This window comes from Parambassis ranga, chromosome 24, assembly GCF_900634625.1.
Source record: "Parambassis ranga chromosome 24, fParRan2.1, whole genome shotgun sequence".
Classification (NCBI taxonomy): Eukaryota; Metazoa; Chordata; class Actinopteri; family Ambassidae; genus Parambassis; species Parambassis ranga.
Window position 1 is genome coordinate 4,929,588 of NC_041043.1, and position 22,812 is coordinate 4,952,399.

The 22,812-nt window shown below is 41.9% G+C and overlaps 1 protein-coding gene and 1 long non-coding RNA gene across 8 annotated transcripts in view; one reads left to right on the forward strand and one right to left on the reverse strand.

The window, feature by feature from the left end:
• utrn (utrophin) overlaps positions 1–22,812 on the forward strand; it is a 145,431-nt gene that overhangs the window by 79,915 nt on the left and 42,704 nt on the right. For 5 of the 7 annotated variants that reach the window (XM_028397312.1, XM_028397311.1, XM_028397313.1 and 2 more), the window contains 6 exons: positions 5,069–5,241; positions 7,612–7,768; positions 16,231–16,360; positions 18,403–18,671; positions 19,358–19,504; positions 22,052–22,130. In XM_028397312.1, coding sequence (XP_028253113.1) covers positions 5,069–5,241; positions 7,612–7,768; positions 16,231–16,360; positions 18,403–18,671; positions 19,358–19,504; positions 22,052–22,130 — 955 coding nt within the window. Of the gene's footprint in view, positions 1–2,177; positions 2,315–5,068; positions 5,242–7,611; positions 7,769–10,400; positions 10,516–16,230; positions 16,361–18,402; positions 18,672–19,357; positions 19,505–22,051; positions 22,131–22,812 lie in introns of those variants that run through there. The other 2 variants (XM_028397318.1, XM_028397319.1) reach the window with 2 other exon arrangements.
• On the reverse strand, positions 6,394–9,289 carry LOC114428688 (uncharacterized). Its single transcript, XR_003669607.1, has 5 exons — positions 9,172–9,289; positions 8,455–8,515; positions 8,252–8,365; positions 7,619–7,843; positions 6,394–6,687 (listed from the first exon to the last, which is right to left on the reverse strand). It is a non-coding gene; the product is annotated as an uncharacterized LOC114428688 (long non-coding RNA).

Below are 22,812 nucleotides of genomic sequence, written 5' to 3' on the forward strand. Positions count from 1 at the left end.
TTTGTTTTATTTTGAATGACACTCTCGGAGTTGATCACACAAAGTCGTAAAAAATTGCTAAGCCAAAATTGTTGAACACGTTTCATCGCTTTTTTCCCTACTTTAATCTCAGCTTCCACTCATTGTTGAATTAGTTATGCTTGTCAAATGTGCCAATTCGCAGCAGTTAATTTTACATCTTCACAAGAAACCCCTCAAACAGCATATATTTGTCAGCATACATCAGATATGCCATTTAAAGGCCTAGAGTATGTAAATATTTTTAATTAGCTAAGCACACTTCAAAGTCTTTGTCTCATGAATATGCAGGATTGTATTGTATTTTTTTTCCCTCTCACTTGACAGCCATCTGTCTGCGTGTCTTTGATGCACACCACATGTCTGCCCTGCTGTTCAAAATGCCAGCACACACACATACACACAAGTAGTCACAGAAACATTCCCATGCACAGGTTTAATATATGGAATCACTTTTAATGCTTGCACCTCTTTAACATAGCCCTGTAGACCACAGCTGGTACCCTTTCAAAGCATTTAAGTTTTAGGAGAACTTGAACAACAACACTCATAAAAAGAAGGTTGTTCATTGATTTAAAAAAAATAAATAAATAACAAGATGAGAGTCATGGAAATCCTGTCATCTTCAGATTCCCCTTTATTTGGACCAAATGTCAGACTTGAGTTACACACCTGCACTCTTGGAACACTGCCCTCACTTTCACCCCTGCCTTTATTTTATTTACTCTTTTTGCACTGTGCCCATCATTTAACCAGTAGCACTTCTGCTCAAGTTCCAGTTGTGAGAAATCTTTACTTTTCTCTGAAACTCTCCCCTCTCTGCCATGCTCTCTGCCTGTGTAGGCCTCAGGAAGTGGGTGTGTTGAATTGGTTTAGGGGAGAGAGAGAGAGAGGGAGTGAGAGAGAGCATGAGAGAAAGTAGGAGAGGTGGAGAGAGGAGGGGAAAGGGAGGATACTGATTAAAATAATAAACAGCTGTGTGATAGAGTGGGGCTAGTGGCCAGAAGAGCAACAGAGGAAGAGAGAGGAATGGGGATACCAGCCTTTGTGACCCCCCCTGAGGGAACAAAAACCCAGAGAGAGGAAAGGTAACTTTTAAAGAAGTTTTCTCATCCTGGGGAGCATGAGAGGACAGATAAACCGATTCTCCTTAACTTTTTCAAGAGGCAACAAGATAATCGTCGGAGCTCCAAGTCTAAGAGGCCAGCGAGTCAGACTCCCTGCCCAGGATCGAGACACGGAGCCTTGAGGCAGCTCTCTGTGAACATGTGGCTCCAACAAAAAGAAGAAGGCATTCTTTGACTAAGTGGCCCAGTCATGGCAGTGATTAGGAGGGTGTGATAGAGCGAGACCAGACTGGGTCCGGAGACCTGAGGGGCGGGTAGCAAGGCAGACACTGAGGTGACTCTGTTTCTTTGAGCCTGTGCTACCTTTACTCAAGGGAATGAGAGGGCAGACCCTGCCTCTTTGTGCCGCCGTTTCTCTGCTTGAAGTGTGTGGAGAGTTGTGTGACTGGCTGGATAGAGTGCTTTTTATCTGAGTAATTGAGAACAAACGCCCCAACCCTGCCCTGGGTTGGACCGCTGGACATCATGTAAACAGCTTCCTTCATGCCCAGAAGGGAAGTGGAGGAAGGGAAGCGTAGCAGAGCTGTTGGAGAGAGGCAGACCTGTCCTCGACCACTCTGAGGTTTACATCAGCCAACTCATCCCCCAAGAGACGAACCGTTATCTTCACTTTGCAGACGTCCACCCAAGATTTGTTGGATTTCTCTACCGGTTTCAGTGTCCTATTCCTGGCTAGGGGAAACTGCCTCCAGTTGCTACTTTGTCAAACCTCCAGTGGCAGCAATCGTCCCATAATCCCAGCTCTGAAGCATGACTGCAGGGTAATCATCACTCTCCCCGCGCAGCCTGGATGCCTTGCAGAAGAGGATGCTACGGACATGTGGTGGGATTGGGCGAGCACACTCACAGGCACACATGCACAAGTGCTGCCAAGGGGTGTGCGAAGTGTGTGAATCGCCTGTTTTGGGACTGTTTAAACTTTTTACAAGCACTGGGTTTCTCTGTTGCTGGATTCAGGATTGTTCAAACTTTGGATTTTCTATTGATCTGAACCCTGACTTTGAAGGTCTTGACCATAACCACTGGAGGACTTATCTACCTGTCCTAAGTCTGTAACGTCCTCTAACAGAAATGTAGGGACTAAGGGGGGTGGGGGGAGCGAGATCACACACTCCAGAATGATTGGCTTGAACTTCAGCTTGCAGGAGCTGCTCGGAAAGTTCGAACAGGTATTTTTCTGCAGAGTTTTAGAGGCTTTTCCTGTCATCATTTGACCTTGGTATTTGAGTGGCCTTTGAATGCAAAGTTTTAGAGCTCCCACCTTTCGCTCTCCATCTCCCACTGTGTTTGTTGTGGACCTAATGTAGTCAGCTTTATGAAGTCTAAGCAGTCATTATTGGACTCATTAAAATGGAATAATTGGATCTGGCCTGCTTTGCTCGTTGGAGAGTGCTGCCATGCAGAAAGAAAATTAGTATAGAATGAGACCCAGGGCCTTGAATTAAGCATAATTTGTCAATGCAGACCTTTACGTTAATTGCTTTAATAAGGGCTAAAGACAAACAAGACCTAGCCAGGTAGAGGTCATGTGTAAAACAGTTATTTTAGGTAAAAATTGACATTCAACAGGACATTATATTTGAGTGTATATTACCTAAGCTGCAGTTTAACTGTGTTTCATGCTTTTATTTGTCTAAGGTTCCCTTTCCAGTGAGACTCTGTCACCTCCTATCTGCTCTGAAAAGCCCACAGCTAACAAATCTCTATCGCTTATTACAAATGTGCATGTCATCCAGAACCCATAATCTTTCTGCTGCCTTGCTTCCCACTCAAATCAGCACATCACTCTGATAATTGTGTGTATGATGGCAGGTAAAAGGAGTTGAGTCAGTACCTGTATGTTAATGGTATATATGTGCGCTTGTATAAGTGATGAACTACATGTGACACACTGCTTCTCATTTTCTGTGTCTTCACAGAAAGCTCAAGGCTACCTTGTGCTCCTGAGTGTGTGTAGATGTGAGTAAAGAGCTGAATGTGTGATCCTTTGCCAGGATTCGTTATTTAAGCCAATACCTCATAAATAAAACATGGATTAGCAGCAAACAGAGGCCAGTTGTTGCTGACACGTTGACCTGTGGCGCGCAAATATTTTTCTGTACGTCTGAGTTAGTGAGAGAGAAAGAGAGCGAGAGAGGGAAAGCGATCTGTCACTACACTTAAACACCACAGGATACACATTGGCATACATAAACCATCGGCTTCAAGTGGTCTTTGACAGGGGTGAAATTAAATTTAAAGGGGGGCTCTGTGAATGAATATATGCTCCTGTGTTCCTTCACAATCTGTACTTTCTGTGTTGTGAATGTGCTAGTGTCTACTTGGAGTGGAAGTAGAAGTGCTAAAGAAAAGAAAAGGGGAGCACTTGGGTAATGACTTGAAAAGCAGCCAGCTGGCTTAGAAGCAGCATGTCTCTCTGTCTTTTACACTTTGTGTGTCCATCTATCTTTTTTGTCTTTCTTTCTGCCTGTCTTGCTATCTCACTTTGTCTCTTCTGTGACCTTTAAGAAGCATTTGACTTGTGTCAGAAAAACAGGAAGATTATCCCTGCAGATCACAGTGGAAGGATTTTCTTTAGCTTTTATAGCATTCTGTAAAGTGTGGCACAGATATTCCGGATGACTGGCCGGTTGTTTTTGTTGTGTCGAGCTCGGCTGGAGTGTAATTTTCCATGAACACACAGAGCGTTAGCTGTCACATGCTCTATGTTATGTCTTTTCATGTGCATCTAACATACTGCATGTCACCCTTTCCACCATGTCTGCAGTGTGGATAATATGGTTTTTACCATATATTATTCCCCCATAGGTGCTTATTTATGTAAATATCTGTGAAATTTGCATGCAATTTTTAGCATTTTTACAGAAAGTTTCCATTGCACTACACAAACATATGACAGACAGCTGTTCATAGTGCCACCTGTGGACATTAACTGAACTGCAGTTGGCCCTAATGCTCGCACATATATGATTATAGATTTTAATATCGATGCACATTTTAAAAAGATTTTGCTAAATGTAAGGTATTATCCTGAATATAAGTAATTGTAGTGTGTACAGAGTGTAATTAATGCCTTATTACACACTGGAATAATCATTTTAGTCACTGAAGATTTTATTTTTATATTGCTGTACAGTTGTAGGCCGTAGGTCCCATCATGGTTTTCTTATTCACACTAATTTTGTCCCATTTGCAGTTCGGTCTCTGTGCTCCAGGCAGTGTTACACTCCATCCATATAGCAATGGGAGTTTTTTTCTTTATCTGCAGTTGAAATTAGTCGAACAGAGGGGAGTCCCAGTAGAAGGAGAGAGAACGAGGAAGAAAATGGAGCAGTTTTACACATCTAAAAATAAAACATTTGACAGGATCCTCTGCTTGCGTCAGCCCCCCATGTGGTTCAGCCCTCACACACAAAACACTCACACACAGCTTTGGAGATGTGGTTGTGTAATAGAGCTCCTGTGTTAAGGACACTCATAAACACACTTGGGGGAATCATGCTTTGTCACGGTATGCAATGTAGTGGACTCTTCTAGCCATACGCACATAAATGCAGCGTTGTAGAATAGCACTCCATTGAGTAAAGCTTGCTTTAATGAATCCCTGGTCAAGCCTGATGCAGCATTAATGTGGAGGCAAATGTTGTAAGTCAGTGAAAGGGTAGAAGCCAAAATCTACTTAGTGTCTTGAGGACATTCCATGAAAACTTCTCTGCCTCTTAGAAGTGTTGTGTGCAGTATACCATGAACTCCCACAGGACGAGTCAAGTGCAAGAAAACCAAACGTTCATGAATAATCAGCTTTGACAGCCCGGGCGCCTGTGACGTCCAATTTTAGGTGTTACATTTGAAGTTGCTTTACGGCTGTATGTCAAAGTATTAAGTTCCCCTCGAAGAAACGCGTCTTCTTTTTCTTTTTGTAGGACATCCAGGCTGAGATCGATGCCCACAATGACATCTACAAGAGTGTGGACGGGAACAAGTCGAAGATGGTCAAAGCGCTGGGCAGCTCAGAGGAAGCTGTGTTCCTCCAACACAGACTGGATGACATGAACCAACGCTGGAACGATCTGAAGGCCAAATCAGCCAACATCCGGTCAGTGAATCTCCATCTTCTGTTCACAGTTTGAAGTGTTATCTTCCCTCTTTCTACTCTTTTTATTCATATATTTCAGATGACTTTTTGCTCTTTTGCTCTCAACTGTAAATAACAATACTCTCAAGGTCTCAATGGTGAAATGCAGAAGTGAATCATATCATTGTAGAACTTAGTTTTCTGAATATATTTCTTCAAGATTAAGTAAGAAAAATAAACAAACAAAATTAAGAACTTAAGAAGTTCCACCTACTCTGATGTTATTTTGGTGGCACAGTGAGCGGTGCCCACATGAGAGATGAGCCTACACATCAGACGTTCTTTCAAATGAAGCGGCACAAAGAGAGATGCTTCTATTTTAGTGAAAAATGCGTCTTTCCTCTGAAAATAGACCTCTCAGTGTCACATCACTCTGAAAAGTAGCTGCTTTTAAAGATAATATTTATTTATTAGTAAATGAATGTACCAGTAAGTGATCTGGTGTTCACAGGGGCTTTATTGTAGAACAAAGCTTTCTCATACAGTTCACTTTAATGAATGTGCGGCATTCAATTTGGGATGTGCTGCCATTACATGCAGTGTCCTTTGTGTTTGCCTTGATTACATTGCATTCAGGCTACACCTCTGCACACACCAGCTCGATCAGCTTTAACCCAGTAGTCTTACCTGTGTAAATGAGGGACTGCGGATTACTATAATAGCTTGTTAATCCTCCTTGCAAACTTTAAAAAAAAAAAAAAAAAAGTAGCTGAAGGTGTCAGTCGACTGCTGTATGATTTGAACATACAATGTGGACATTTGCAGCATGAAATACAATTGAACCAAAACTCCAGTGGAATGATGCAATCATAAAGCCATGTTTCCTACTGTCAACACTGTGTTAAACGCTGCCCACAATATCAGCCTGTGGCAGCTGATGTGTGTTCACGTTGTGCCACAATCCAGACGACAACACATTTTTCTCACAGGAGCCACCTCTTCTTTTGTGGAGCTTCTGCTGTCAGTAAAGCTCTTGTTGTGCTGTTGTGAATTAAAGCAGCAGGTACAGTAGGAGACCTCACAGGATACAGTGCTCTATATTTGTTGCAGTTAATGCTTTAAATATTGCACATGGTTGCAGTGATTCCCCACTGAAACAGATTTTCTCTACACTCTTCGAAACTCTCAAGTAAAACTTAAGTTCAAGGTCACTACTTAATTCAGATTCTCCCCAGTGCTTTGTAACTTGCTCTTAGTATGAATATTCACCATACAAAGCTCAAGAAATAAAATATAGAATTGGTCTTGGATTTATAGACTTTTTAATCACAGTAATTATTCATGTGAATCGTTGTGTTTCCTATCAGCTGCACAATAGCCCCGGTGTTCCTCCTGTCCACTGTGGCGCACAGGGATGAAATACAGCTCCAAAGAGAACCTGGAGCTTCCACAGTGCCACATAAACTTCTGGGGATGTAAACAGTGCAGTGTCAGCCATAGCCTTGGCATAAATAAAGGAGATTGGTGATGGCTGAGGGTGCAGACGGTGAAGAAAGTGAAGATAGAAGTGAAGATGACAGGGCCAGATGGAGATGTTCAAAGACAGAGGAGGAGGGAAGATGGAGAGCAGCCGCACAGCAAAACTACAGTAGAAGGGGGAAAGGTTAGAGAGGCAAAGGACAAAGCAAAGGAAATAAAAGAAGATGTTTAGAGAGATGATCTTTTGACTGGCTGAATGGCTCATTTTGAATGGTGCAAAAACAGTGAGAATGCAGGTGAAACTTTGCAGACATAATAGACTAAACCTGTTGCACAAGCAAGAGAAAAATAGACAAGCAAGAGACCTCAGTGTGTGTGTGTGTGTGAGAGAGTGTTTGTGTAGGTGATAGGACACTGTGATTATATTCAGCCCATTATGCCTTAATTGCAGTACATGTGTAATTAAGGCTAACTCAGCGCGAGGCAATAGGAGGTCTCTGTACGCAGTGTTCAGATACATTATGCCCAGAGGAGAGGAGGAAAACAAAAGTGCTTATCTACACATATTGCATGCATGCTGCCACCCACACAGTTAACAGCCAACTGTGTCCCCAGCTACAAACAACATGTAGTCCAGCAGCCTTTATTGACTCTTTACTAGTCAGGTTTTTGCAGAATTTTATAAGAATAGAGGTCCTTGTATCCACGTGTTAATGTAAGCAGCAGCCTTTTAAATAGGTAGAAGCATAGAAGAAAATAGTGCACCAGAATAGCCATGGGAAGGTAAACTATATATTAAGACAACGGTATAGTGGCACATTGTACACTTTGACAGAAGAAAATATCAGAGATGCAGCATAATGCAGCATTAAACATTTAATGTAATGTTTAATGGACGCTACATGTTGGCAGAACCCACCTGGAGGCGAGTGCTGAGCGCTGGTCACGTCTGCTGGGCCTCCTGGAGGAGCTGTGGAGGTGGATCTGCATGAAGGATGAGGAGCTGGCCAAGCAGATGCCAATTGGAGGAGATGTGCCCACCTTGCTGCAACAGCAGAACCACTGCATGGTACGTTCTGTCGCCGCAGGTGATGTTTTCCTGCCACACTGTGCAGCATTTCGCAGTTTTTGACAATTTGATACTCTGTATGTTTGAGAATCGTTCAAACAACTCAGTACGGAGCACATTGATTCCACTATAAACATTGTGCTTATATAATTCGGATCATATTCATCCTGAGCAGACCTCCAGTAAAGCCACAATAAAGCAGTCAGCTGCGCCATCGGTGCCTTTAAAACTGAGCGTCGTTAAAGACAAATATCAAAATCATGAGTATGGTTGTTTCACCTCTTTCATTCCTAGAATTATTGTTATTTGTCTCCCTGGCTCATTTATTGTTGCAAATAATCAATACTGTTACTGTACTGACTCATTCCCACCCTCACCATCACTGCTGTTTGTCATCTGTGTTCCCCACCATGTTATTTATTGTAACCAGTGGTTATTGTGGTAGTGCATTGGTGTGTAATTGCTTTCAGATAAATGACTTACCCTGTGGCTACTGTTTACTCGCAGTCTGCTAGCCGCCGCCGCCGCTGTTGACATCGTAATGCGTTTCTCCGCACCATGTTCACCACAATATTATTTTTGTTCCCCAAAGAATGCCTTGAGAGTAAACACATGCGCAGTCATGCGTGGGCAAAGATCACAGACACACACTGAGACAGGAGGCACAAACACACAAAGTCCATTACTTGTGGTTATTGGCAGCATGATCCCTGCTGGACCTTCAGTGTAATGAAAGCATTTCAGAATCTGTGTTTAAAAGAGCATTTTGTTACAATTTTATGGTCACATTTTGATTTTTAAATCTAATCATGTAATCATGCACATCTACACCAGGAATTTTCACATGATTTAAAGCTAAAACACTTTCTCAGTTGTAAGGATGCACATGAATACATTTTGACAGTGAACTGAGGAGACAAATGCAAAAAAAAATATCAAAAAACACGGAAATTCTAAACCATAAGTAATAGTAAGGTAATTAGCATTAAAAGACTACGATCAGTACAGTCTGATTTTTAAAAAAATATCAAGAACGAGAAGAAAACCGATGACTATAGAGACTGAGCAGACTCTTTCAACTGGAGACTATTTCTTGGCTGCTGTAATGCCTGCTAAATATAATCTTAATGATTTAATGAAGAATCATTATTCAAAAGCCAAATACGTTTCTTAGAGACCACAGTTAAATGATTAGACCTCTTCACTTCTTTTTTCATTTGTTATGTTTAAGTAATTCAAAGACATTTTCTCTCATCAGCTGGCACTTGTTCTTCTTCTTTGCCTCAGCAGGAGATATAAGTTTGACAGTTATTCAGACCTTTTACTCTGTGTTCAGCTGAAGCACCTTGGCAGAGATTAAAGCCCTGCGTCTTCTTGGGTATGACACAATAAGCTTTTCATACCTGGATTTTGGGATTTTCTGCCGTTCTTCTTTGCTGATCATATTAAGCTGTGTCAGGTTGGAGGAAGTTTTTTTTGTCTGACCACAGATCTTGCTGTTACTGAGCAGCTCTGGTATTGTTGTTGGAAGGTGACCTCCTGACGCCAGTCTCTGTGTCCCTGCCCCCACAGCATGATGATGTCACCGCAATGCTTCTTTGTAGGGTCATTGGTGGATGAATGATGAGCAGAAACTTCCAGATGTGTTGATAAAATAAAGTTAAAGCTCAAACAGTTCAAGCTCAGCTTTAACAGAAAAGAGTTCTTACTGTCTGAGAGTCCTTAAGGGGCTTCTCTGTAGACTCAGAGTGAGTTTCATCTCAGAGTGCCCATTGAGTTTTTGGTTCCTTCCAAGGCCCTTGCCCTTGACAGCACAGTTTGGATGGGCTTTCAGCTTAGTAAGAGCCCTCTTCAATTTAGAGGTCACATGTTGCTCTGGGGATGCAGCAGGTTTATTTTACAGCCTTTCCTATATCGGTGCTTCCATATTGTCCTATTTCTGACCACTGCAAGCCCTTCCTTACACCTTATTATTCTCTGAAATACATTGTCAGCTGTGAGACCATCGGTAGTGTCAAATAAACAAACCCTCCACAAGCTTATATGCCTTCCAGATAGCAGTGTGGCACGTACAATAACACAAGGAGAAAGACGCAGACACTGTGACTGGGCTTACCTCAGGACACAATCTTCTCCGCTCATATAGCTCGTAGCCAGTGACACTCCCATGTCACTGCTCGTGCCTCTCCACTGCGGTCTGCTGGGCCACAAATACTGACTTCTTGTTCCAGCACAGAGACTGTGTGAATTTACTATACGAATAGCTGTGTAAAACCTTGAATGAATGACTTAATAGTAGTTTTAAGTCTATATATATAGAACTTTAACAACAATAAACTGCTGCCCTGGCAACGTTATATAAGGAATGGCTCTGAGAGCACACAGTAACCACAGAATACAATCTTCTTGCATCTCTTCTTTCCCTACCTTTTCTCATTACCCTCTTTCAGCTCTGTTATCTCCTTTTCTGTCATTCTTCTCTGTACCCGTGCTGCGCTCCTGCCTTTACATCTCGTTTTTTTCTTTTCTCTTTTTCCACACTTCTCCATTCTCTCTCCATCCCCTTGTTCTTCTCCAGGTCTCCAGCTTTCAGAATGCTGAAATAGGAAATAATGGAACGGTGGAGCTGAAAGGAAAGCAGGCTCACTTTTCATTTCTACACTGTTATATTTTTCCCTTCACCAGCCTCTCCTCTGTATTCTTAATAGATTGGCCTGGAGGTCTTGCTGACCCTGAGAAGGAATGAGGTGTGCTGAGCAGAACAAAGGACCGGGGCTTTGAACACATCATGCTCTATTACTTGCTTATGCTGACAGACACACACTTGTGCTCACACTTTCTGTGTCTCTGTGAGAAATGGGGTGACGTGCATTGATACAGAATATGTAAAGCAGAATCTATGAGGTTGAGAGGGTTTAGAAAAGACTAACTGGTTTTTCACCCTGTTTTTATTTTGGGAGACTTAAAGAAAAAAGAGGAGGGCTAAGCCACTTAGCCTAGCAGAGAGCACAGAGCAACGGATATTGCTGTTATTAAAGAATCAGAAGGAAGGAACATGCGAGGGAGCAGCAGTACGAACAATCAGAGCAGAAAGTGATGGACAGGACAGAGCAAACAGAAGCAAAATTAGATGAGGGGAGTAAAGAGGAAGAAACGGGTGTACATGTGAACAAAGGGTAAACATGGCACATGTTCACATGTGGATTTTATGTTGAGTTTCTTAAACATACTAACATCTGGCTTTTATCTTTAATGGAAAATGGACTGACTTATTGGCTGCTAGACATATTTTAGCACATTTTCTGACACCATGTCTATTATTTCCTTGTCTCTGTTAAAGCAGTAAGTACATTTTGTTCAGTCAACAATGACTGAAGTAAAAGCTTAAAAAACAGGTCACTGAGTTCCATGCTATCTTGTCTTTAAAATTAGATGTATGCACTTGTATTCATAAAGAAATTGACTTTCTATTCATTCAAATCTGCTTGAAGGAAGCAGCCCTTTGGCATGTGCTTGAAGAATTGAGAGGGAGGGAGAGCTATTGTCCTGTTTTGGAATGATTCTTGCCCCCTTCTTTGTGATTGATTTGTGTTTGTGTTTTCTCTCCTAAAATGGCCATAATAGCACTTATTAATTGCACATTCAATTATCCAGTAAGAGGCCTTTGTCAGCAGTCAGCTGATTAAACTCATCAGTCTCTTCCATTAGATTAACAGCTTTTAGATCAAGCAGCGGTAACAGGGGACCGGAGGTCTTGTGGGCATTTTTTTTTACACAGCTCTTATCTTTCAGCAACAGTTGGCTCTTTGTGTCCATTGTGAGGACAGACAAATCAGAGTTTTCTCGTTTTGTATTAAAAAAAGCCCCTTCAAATGTCTCTAAATGAAAGTCAAGCATTCAATGTGTGACTCTATTTAAACTTAGCAGTCTTAATATGATGAAGTAGCACGCAATTGTCCAGCCTGAAGCAAAAGGGGTCTAATAATCTGTTAGAAGACTCCTACTTAATCATTGTGCCGACATGATTGATTAGCACCGATTGCACCTGAATGGACAGGTCGTAAAGGAGAACAAAATGGATTAAAGTGCTGTGGTGGACTTTATCTTTGGGTCTTCTTTTTTTTATTTATACTAAATAATTGGCTGTCGTTGAATAACTTTTAATTGCGTTTGCAAATGTTGGCAGCTGTTTCATGTTGTTAGGCTTGTGTCTTCACTGCCTGCAATCCTACTGGCAGATAACAGTTTAGTTCAGGCTCAAGCCAGCACATTACATTATAAACAACTTAATTGAACGCCTTTGTGTAAGGATGCATTGTATAAAACATTGCAACAATAAAACTGGAAATACATTTACTGCAGCTCCATAGAAAGTATGTGGCTTCACAGTGTGTATACGCTTTTTGATGATTTAAAGGCTCACAACTTGTGTACAGTCTTGTTTTACTTAAACAATAGTTTATATGTATGGTTAGAATGTGCCATACATATACTGGAGCCTGCATCTACTAAGAAACACACAGTGTCCTCCTACTATAAATGAATTATGTGAGTCATCAGCATTTATCAATGATTACCCAAATCACACAGATGCTACAAATACCCCCTTTTTAAAGATCATGTAAGTACAACCAGAAAATATTCTTCATAAGTCGTTGCTGTTTTATGCAGTACTGACTTAAAGAAAGCAGCTGTCACTCAAAAATAGTTTTGTGTCTACAGTATTAGCTGCTGAGCAGGCACAGGGTGATTTCTGACATGTCCGGAAGGCATTTTACAGCCTGTGGGAGTGTTATTTATTTAAAAATGACCCAGGCTCGAGGCAGTTAGTGGAGCATGTCGGTACATTTGGTTTCAAACAAGCACCACCTATCAGCTCTGTAGCTCTAAGCTGTTCTAAGATAACAGTGGATGTAAGGGGCTGAAGAGCTATCACATTTTCAGGCACTCTGAGGCTCCTCCCTTATGAACTACATGCAAACTCAAATATGATTTAGATAGCCATGGTCCAACATTTGCTTTCACTCTATTCTTATATTCATGTTGATTTTCTAGGAAAGAAATATTTGGATGCGAGTAAAAACCCTTGTAGTAACCACTCTTTAGATTCCCATCAGGTGCCTCTCTAATGTTGGATATTATAGCAGTCCTTTTATTTTGTCCAGGAGGAAGATGAGGGGTGTGGTGCGATTGCAGAGAGGCTGAGATAGCAGGGGTTTGAGAGCAGGAAAGAGGGATGTTCAGCAGAGCTCTGAAAGGAGCTGTGTTGTGATGTTATCCTATTGGCGCCACAGCACAGGCCACATAGTGATAAGGGTTTGCTGTGCCTCCACAGGCACACACTACACAGACCTGGACATACACAGATGTAATCACTCTCACACACAGTCAAGGTCACGGTCACTCAAAGCTACAAGATAGACGCCATAAGTATTGTAAGGCTGACAACAGTCCCCTTTTTCCCTGGTCTTCACACATCACAGAGCCGTATCCTGATGTATCAGTACTAAAAATTAAAAAAAGAAGTACAAAGTGAAGACCTACCCTGTTTTATCTTCAACATAGACAGCTATGCCTTATCAGTCATAGGCCAGCTGGGATTTGCCTGGACAAAAAAAGCTTTTATTCTAAACCTAAAAGCTGTACATGTGTTTGATATTTACCTCTCATGCTCCCTGTGAAACGTGTGTCCCTGTGTGACACTGATAATGTTGAGAGTTCACTAAAAGGATTTTTTTTGTTTCAGTGTTTGGGTGAAGGTGTTTGGTGCTGTCGCCCGTCTCAGCTATAGAGCTGTACTCAGTGGTTGGATGACAGACAGAGGGCAGATATTACAGCCCCCTGTGGCTTGTTTCTTTAATGGTGAAAGATGACATTTGGGGCAAAACTGCTGCTATAAATTTATTGTAACCCACAAAGGAATACAACTAAACACCAATGTGTTATAATTATTAATGTCATTATTAATAAATGAGCTTCAGTCCCCGAAAAGCTCCCTTTAGAAAGTGGAGCTTTATATCACATGGTATACATCAACAAAGTCTCTAGTTCTTTTATGACATATCCTGATTGGTTACAATTAACTGAGATAAATGTGTAAAACTAATAAAGGCATTGTGTTATCTTTAAGTAGCACCTTTCTGCCTGGGACCTTTAATTTAATTTAACAGTTATAGAACCATAAAACCATAAACCATAAAGTGAAAGTTAAGTAAGACATAATATATATTAATGACTGTATCACTGCACATTCTCACACTTATTACAAGGCTACTTACCTAAGAAATCACTGGTTTTACACACAGTGGTGATTTAAAATTAACTTTGCTGGACTTTTTTTTTATGTAGATGGCTGTTTCAGGAAAAACAGACTGCAGAATGACAGCCATATCACAAGAAACATTTTTATTGATCTGTCAAATTACAGAAAATCATGAGTCCAAGACACTTACAAACGTAAATGACTTAATCTGAAACTTTATCATTAAGCTTGATTTCTACTGTTATCTAGACGTGTGTCTGTTCAGACCATATACAGTATTTAACTCTGGACAAAGCTTCGGTAACACCTCTAGGTAACTGAAGAGCTGTTTTAAGTAGGGATGTCCCGATCCGATCACGTGATCAGAAATCGGGCCCGATTACGTGATTTCAGACTCGGTTGGAATCGGACATTACCTCCTGATCAGGACTCGAATATATATTTATTAGGACTCTCAAAGTTAACGCCTTCTGTGCAAGGTGGCTCTGTGTCCTGTAGTGTAGGGGTATGACAGAACATATCAATAGAGGCCAACACTGTTTAGAATTAGGTTGTAAACATTTCTTCTGTACAACATCAGAGTCTTCTGGGATTGACTCACTTTTTGAGCCAGCCGATAAAAGCTGATGGGCGATCTGCAATTTGTTTGTTGGCTTGCTAGTTGTGCATTGTGTTTTGTTTTTACACCTGGCTGTAATCATGGTTCCCTGATTTATTCAGCCAGTGATGTTTAAAAAACAATACTGTGCTCAATTTAATCACTTCAATTTATTTATATCAACAATAAATCTGTGGCAAGAACTATAGAAACCTGGAGCTTGGTTTCTCCTGGTAAATGTCTTCACCCTCTTTTTCTTATGTCTGCTCACACCATTTTTCCTCTTCCTCAATCACCTCTCATTTAGTTTATATCTCTCAAGGTCCCCTCTCTGAGCTACCTCCTGATTATGTTTCCTCCATGTGAGCTGGGGGGAAATCATTGGAACGGAGCAAACCATTTATTAGCACGGATGATCTAATTTGTGTTCAGCAGGAGGATCCATTTCAGCATTTGTCCACAGGAGGCTGAGCTAAATTGTCATTGCAATGTTCTAAACTTAACTTTAACAAGAACTTGTTTGTTTTCTCATCTTAAACTGGAGCTGCTGTTCCTTCCCTTTCCGTCTCATGTCTCTAAATGGCACTGATAGCAGTAAAACCATCATCTGTCTTCTGCTGTGCGAACAGATTGTTGGCATCTGATTTTTCGCTCGTCTGTTTGATAAGTCTGAAAAGTGAGAGGTTTTATCCAAGTGAGTCGTCCCATCTAATCAACTTGCTTCACAGCATCTAAAACTACACAAAGCAATCACACACTCCGATAGGCAATAAAGTCCCCGGGGGTCACGCCTGTATTAAAACAAGAATAATTATACTGTTACATGTCACGCTCACTCCCGCTGCGCGCTGTGGCGACTCTTTGACATGAGGTTAAAAGTATTTGTGAACTTGTGTGTGTGTGGTAATTTGTGAACTGCTCTGTAAGTGGATGAACTGGTGATGTGGTATTGCTATCTGGCTCCGTGCTGATAATTCCTGCAGGGTTGTAGCGCCCAGTGATTCACTCTCCTCTGTGCATCGCTCAGCTAATTTCACCCAGACCCCAAGGAGATACCCACATTCGACCCTTCACTCCTGCCTTCAATCGCTAAGCTGCTCTCAGAGCTCTCCCTGCCGCTCAGTCTCCTAACACAGCCATTCTGTCCCTTTGTTGCTTTTCAGCTTAATAGGCAAAGACTGGCCAGGGAAACTGTTTTGTTATGCAGCATTTACCTAATTATCCATTGAGAGTCTTGTTTATCTCGTCCATAAGCTGAACGTAAACATCTGCTCTTGTATTTTGTGTGAATGTGTGTGGCAATCACAAGTTCCTTTTACGTAATATAATGAAAGTTGGAGGTGATTCGAGCAAAACTGATTAGTAGATATGTCTCTGGGTAATCTGGATACAGCACCCTGTCTAAAACACACCAGGGTTATTTGGAGTTCAAAGGAGCAGACAAGATCAGGAGACAACAAATACACATACCTGCAGAGGAAATGCATAAATTATTCCTATACACTGCCTACAAATGCACGTTTAGATAAACAGTTGTTTTGTACTAAGTAGTAATTGTTATTGTAGCCCCCTCTCACCCATGTCTCTGTGTTTCTCCTGCAGGTGCTACAGTCCGAACTGAAGGAACGTGAGCACTTGGTGATGAGTACTCTGGATCAGGCCAGGATGTTTCTCGCGGATCAACCCATTGAGGGTCCTGGAGAGCCACGCAAGAACCTGCAGCCAAAGACAGGTTTGATAGTCATTATGAAAATAGACTTCTATGTATGTGCTCCAATATATTATAAAGATATCAAGTTCTTTTTATTTGTATTTATGTGGTGTGATTGTGATAAATGGAAAAACTGTGGTTACTGCATCACTGCAACTCCTTGCTCATAATAAGCATCACATGATCAAATCCGTCTGGCTCTCAGCACCATGCACTCAATCACTGCTCCTCATCTTTCACAAACTCCCTAGTTTAGTCCAGTTCCAGTTTTTTGGAAGGGATAATCATATGTAAATAAATATGCTTTGACAGCACACATCTGCTGCTGGGAGCTCATATCTTGGCTTATGTTATTTTTCCCACTGTGCCCTATATTAAAATGAACCCTACAGACTCTGCAAATGACCACCAACAGCCACAGTATAAATGGAGTTTGCCGTGTCCAGCTCAGCTTAAAATTAGCTTGCTAATTCATGCCAGCCTGTGCGGCAGGCAAACAGCAATCAGGTTGTGGGTTAAACTACAGTATGGAGTCTATTCACTGGCATTTATTGCCATTAATATGACGCCCAACAGAACAAGGCCAGCATATATTCTCCTTAGTGTACATTTTTTATAGTGTATGTCAACATTGTGTAATCAGGTGTGGTGTTGTGCAGCACCTTCTCCCATTTAGATTTTTTACACCAAGCTGTTGATACAACACTATGACTTTAATGCCCAGAATGCTTGTGCTGTTACCCATCCCTTACCCCATCAGTCTGTTGCCAAATTGCTTGCTTGACGTCTGACGACATTTTTAAAAGAGAATTTATAAAAAGCGTTTCAATCAGAAGAGGTTTTCGTCCCACAGAAATCACACTATAGAATGCTGCGTTCTGTTCTCGAGCATGTTAAAATAAGGAAAAGAGGCTAAAATCACCAGAATAGACTCACTCCTTTTAACCATCTTTAAGGGTCGGATCAGAAACATTTCAGTTCCAAAAAACATTCATTAGTCAAAGGCAGCTTGTCTGGCTGTCCAAAAACACCAAATGTGTGCTGACTTGTTTGACCCAGTTTTAAGTTTTAGTGCCCTTGAAACCCCATTCACTAAAATCAAGAGTTGCTGTTAATACAAATATATATATCTCAGCACACAAGAATGATACATGACTCATTCAGCATTCCCTCTCAGTCTTTGCTGGATGCAGCAAGGAAGTCTCAGTTAAGTCAGCACATTTCCCTTCAAACTAAAACCCTGCTGTGTAAATAATTAAAGCAACCCAAGGGGCTGTGTAGGGGTGTGGTGAGACTTCAGAGCGCAGACCGATAGGCTTGTTGTGTGTGATCTTTGATGCGGATATCAAAGCATCGTCTCATTGTATAAATAGATAAAAAGCTGATTTAAGATCAGAGGCTGTGCTTGTTGTGTACTCAGAGCAGAATGAACATCTTAGAATGACACTCTGATGATGTCTTAACAATTTATTGTCTTAGAATATAACAGTTAGTACAGCTAACTCTTATAGTTATGATCAAACACTATACTCTTTATTACAAAGTCAGACATCTTCATACTGTGTACGAGCATGAGGTATACTGTACTGCATATGTCCGACGGGGAGGCGGGTGAGAGAGATGGCAGAGGTGCAACAGGTGAAGACGGTAATTCAGTGGCTACCTAAGAGATGAGACCTCAGCATTCATAAAAGCTACTCATCTTTCTTGGCAGTTAGAATGGATATTTGGGGAGCAGTTTTCTCTGCCGCCTGCTCTTTTCCTTCCTGCATCGTCTGATCACAATTATCTCACCCTCTCACCTTTCCTGCATTAGCCTGCCATCCTGTCTCTCTCATCCTTCTTTCTTTCTTTGGATGACTTTTAACATGCCTTGAGTGCCTTCACTCCCACTTATAGTTTTCTGTCCTTCTGTTCTCTAACTTTAATCCTAAGTTATGTTGAGTCTACATAAATCACATCAACTTCTGATGTAAGGAAGGGAGTCAAGTAAACCTAATTTAGATACTTAGAGAACAATATGAAACTTGTTTCTCACTTGTTCCTGCTTTCTCTTCCTGCAGACCTCACTCCAGAGGAGAAGGCCCGAGGGTTGGCACGGGCCATCCGCAAGCAGACTGGCGAGGTGAGGGAGCGGTGGGAGCGTCTGAAAGGGCACATGGGTGGTTGGCAGAGTCAGGTGGAGCGAGCCTTGGAGCGACTCCAGGAGCTGCAGAGCTCCATGGATCAGCTTGACCTGCGCTTGACTCGGGCAGAGGAGGCCAAAGCTACCTGGCAGCCTGTGGGCGATTTGCTGATTGACTCCCTCCAGGACCACATTGATAAGACCATGGTGAGTCAGAGAGGAAAGCAGTGTTAGCACTATTAGATTTGGATGATATAAGCTCGCTCACTTCTTGTAGTTTTCCATGCCAAATTCGATGTGTCATAAATTACTGTTGACTGACCTGAATATTGTGAATGTGGCTTCACACAATTTCCTCACTACATTGTCTTTCTATTTTTAGAACAGAATAGTCCTTCCATGTAATGAAATGTTCAGTTTGATGGATCTTTCTTGTTTGTTTACAAATGCTGCTCATCAAATTTCAGAATATCTTTTCCCAAGGAGACCTGACCAAGAAAGAAACGAGCAACACATTCACGTTAACAAGCAGAAAAACAACACTGTTTCCTAATAAACTGTAAACAATGAATGAAGGAGCCACAAAGTAGAACCAGAGAGAACAGTAGAGTCACAATGCAAAGGCAGCATGAGGTAATGCTTCAGATTTGATGATTGTCTCCCCATCGTACAGGCTGTCAGGCCAATTATATTTCCTAATATCCCTGTCATTTGGGGACCTACTTTAGATGAAATAGTCTATTCATAGATTGGAATACGGAAACAGTCAAATATGGGACACATACTGTACGTGGCATTAATTTGCTATAGACAGCAGAACAAAACTCACTTTAAAATGTATCCTCATTTAAATGAAACAGCTGTCGAGGATGATGATAAAACTTTCTGTCCAGGCCTTCAGAGAAGAGATCGCCCCGTTACGGCAGGATGTTCGGATCGTCAATGAGCTCTCTGCTGAGCTGACACCACTGGACATCCAGCTGTCCTCCACTGCCTCCAGACAACTGGACCAGCTCAACATGAGGTGGAAACTTCTACAGGTATGATAAAGAGCATTTTCTTTGTCTGTCTCAACACTTGTCTAAGTTAATGTTGTCTTGAATCATCCTCTCTTCTCGTTCTCTCCCTCCCACTGTCTACTCTTATCTCTTCTGCCTTCTTCCCTCAGTATCTCTCTCACTGAGAGCTGTCCCTCTACCTGTGTACTTGTTTTGTTTGAACTCAACTCCACGTACAATGCGACACTTTGTCACTACACATCAATGGACACTGTTCTCACAGCGCACCATTCACGTTCCCGGCTCTCGACGTGCTTGATAGTCTTGGTCTGATCCGCTGTGGGATTCACTCGCTGTTTTCTCAGAGAAGAGCGTGTCTCAGCCCTGGAGGGAGAGTTGTGGAGAAGACTCTTTACAAGTCTTCACAGAGAAAGAATAGAGAGGGAGTGCTGTGAATTAGAGAGTAGAATCCTCTTATTTTAATGTTTTTATGAGTGCTACAGGGTAGACAGCATGAGGGATTCTTTCATTCATCATTGAAGGACAATTGTCCTATTTCGTTTAAACATGTCATCCCATTTCTAGCACATTGTCGCTAATAATTTTAGTGTAAAAGAGGGCATTAAGGTTTTTAGCTACAGGAACTGATACAGACAGAAAATAGGTATGGATGATCAAATGGAGGTTCTCCCTAATGGTTGACTGTCTAAGCCATTAGGATCCTTGACATGGTTGAGAAGTGATGCCTGTGATATACAGAGGCAGGTGAGCCGAATGCAGGTCACGCCGCCCAGCTGTTAAGGCATCACTCTTGAGGGACACCAAGCACACTCAGATGAGCTGTGTCTATTTCACAGTTAATGCGATGAGCCATTTGAAGTTTCCTTCACATGCAGCCACACTGCGTCGCTGCTGTAGATAAATTAGTCTAGAACGTGGGCAGAAAAAAGACGCGTGGGCAGAAAAAAGGCAGGCGCAGGAGTTCAGTGAGAGAAATGAAATCTTAGAAAGAAACTGAAAGTCATCCCTTTTTAAGTGTGACACCGCTGCAAAGCAAAACTGGGTAGCTGGGCTAATTTGTAGCCTTGTGATATTTTCCATGTGCTGTGCAGATACCCACTAATGTTCTCTTTGCCTAGAGAGTGACCATAACTCAAGTCAGACGAGGGCAGGGTTACAGTGGACTGCACATTTTTGTCTTTCTCTTTGTTATCTGCTCTCTTTATTTCTGCAGGAAGGCTGCAGTTTCACTAATAGGTGGGGTCTGACTGTGTATTTTGATGATTTGCTTTTCATATGCTGACAGCAACCATATTCCTTGCTGTGAGATAGCGAGCATAAGAGCCATTAGTGGCCAAAAAGAAACTGAGCTATTGGCCTTTCTGTGCCCATTTCCAGAATCCCTGTGTGGACATCTGTGATCTGGCTGCCACAGAGCCTGCGGTGCCTGTGTGTATATGTGAGCCGCAGTGCTACGGTTTGCCAATACTGCCCTGCTAGTCGAAATGATGAAGCAGTGCAAAGCCACAGCCATGTACAGCAGGCCACAGGTGCACTGCCTGAGAGGTCAATACACAGCTTAAAAACGAGTGGATGTTTGTATGATGGATGATTCAGAGCTGTATGAAGCTTTTACCCTTCACACACAGCATGTAAAGGCAGATGGTCCATATTTATAAGCAAGATAAAGATTTCTTTGAAATTACACTTTCAAAGACTAATATTGAGCTGAAAGAAGGATGTCAAAGTGCCCATCCTCAAGCCCAGAATCTGCTTGAGCACGCTTTCATTTATCCTCTGCAAACACTGTTTATGCTCCAGTGTGACCATTCACACTTTGGTGTTATGTGGCAGCGACCATCAAGGTGTTATTAACCAGCTGTGCTCTTTGCACCTGCAGGTAAAAGAGCCAAGAATGAAAAAGATCATCAGTATATAAAGCAAAGCACCAAGCTGTCAGTGGCTAAGAGAGCTATTAGCACGCCGGGAGGACCAGCATGTGGTCATTTTAGGTGTGCCCAGGGCAAAGATGCACACTTGGCTGACTAGAGCCAATAGTGCTATTTGCTAATGCTGTGATTAATGATAAAATGGAGCGTAGGGTGAGAGTCGAGGCAATTCTTTGTAACTGTTGTGTAATTGTACCTCCCTGCTTTGAACTTTAGGGTAAAACATGATTATTTTTTTCCCCTTCCATTTACAGCAGATGTATATTCTGTGACTTAGTCTATTTTTGTCTTTACTTTATTGCAATATTGTGAATGAGGAGCCATGTGTCAGTGAATACATGACACAAACTCTCTGTATATTCATACAAACCATGATGATGATACATATACTGTAGATACTGTGTCTTTATACCTCTATTAGCACAAACTTTCTTGAGCCGGGGTTTTGCAGAAAGTCCATTTATAACTTAATTGCACTCAAATTGAATTCATTCCAACCATAACGCTGAGTTCAACCACTGGAAAGTTCTGTCTCTGCGAGTGCAACTTTCAAGTCCACAGCTGACTGTCCTCTCTTCTGTGTGTGTGTGTGTGTGTGTGTGTGTGTGTGTGTGTGTGCGTGCGTGTGGTGATCATGCAGGTGGCTGTCGAGGACAGACTGAAGCTCCTACAGGAAGCTCACCGAGACTTTGGTCCCTCCTCCCAGCATTTCCTCTCCAGTAAGTACAGAGAAAATTACCTCTCTAAGAAAATTAGTAATCTTCCCTCAACTTTCATCACACTTTCATCCCCGCACACACACACACACACACCTCTTCTTCATTTGTCCACCTCACACTCACGCATGCTCAGTGGATCTGTGCATACTCATACAGTTTGCAGACGAGGCACTTTACTCTTGAATAATGCAAGGCTTAATTACAGCTCTCCACTGACTCGCTCCTCTTTTCTCCCTCTTTAGAGTGGTCATTAGCAGAACAGAGAGAGTTAGAGACTGAAGCGTGAACATTAAAACAAAAAACAGATCTCTAGCTTCCTGCTTCTATCTTTCTCACTGTCTCTTTTGTCATTTTCTGTAATCATACGGCCATTAGCGTTCTTCCTGCTTCACCTGATTTTCTTTGCCGGCTGTCAGACACGGAGATAAAATGGACGGCTCGGGATTCAGAGCAGGTGGTGCTAAGCCTGGCCGCCATGCTGTGTCACCAACAGACATGAATTTACTAAGTAAGCATTGCTGAGAGCTCAGCAGCTGCGCCAGACAAAACACCACACTGTCTGTTCTTTCATCTTTCTGGCACTATGACACTATCTACTCCATCACACATTCACTCTCATTACACTAGTAGCTTAATATTCCCTCAGGGATCAATAAAGTACTGCGTTCTTATCTCTCCCTAT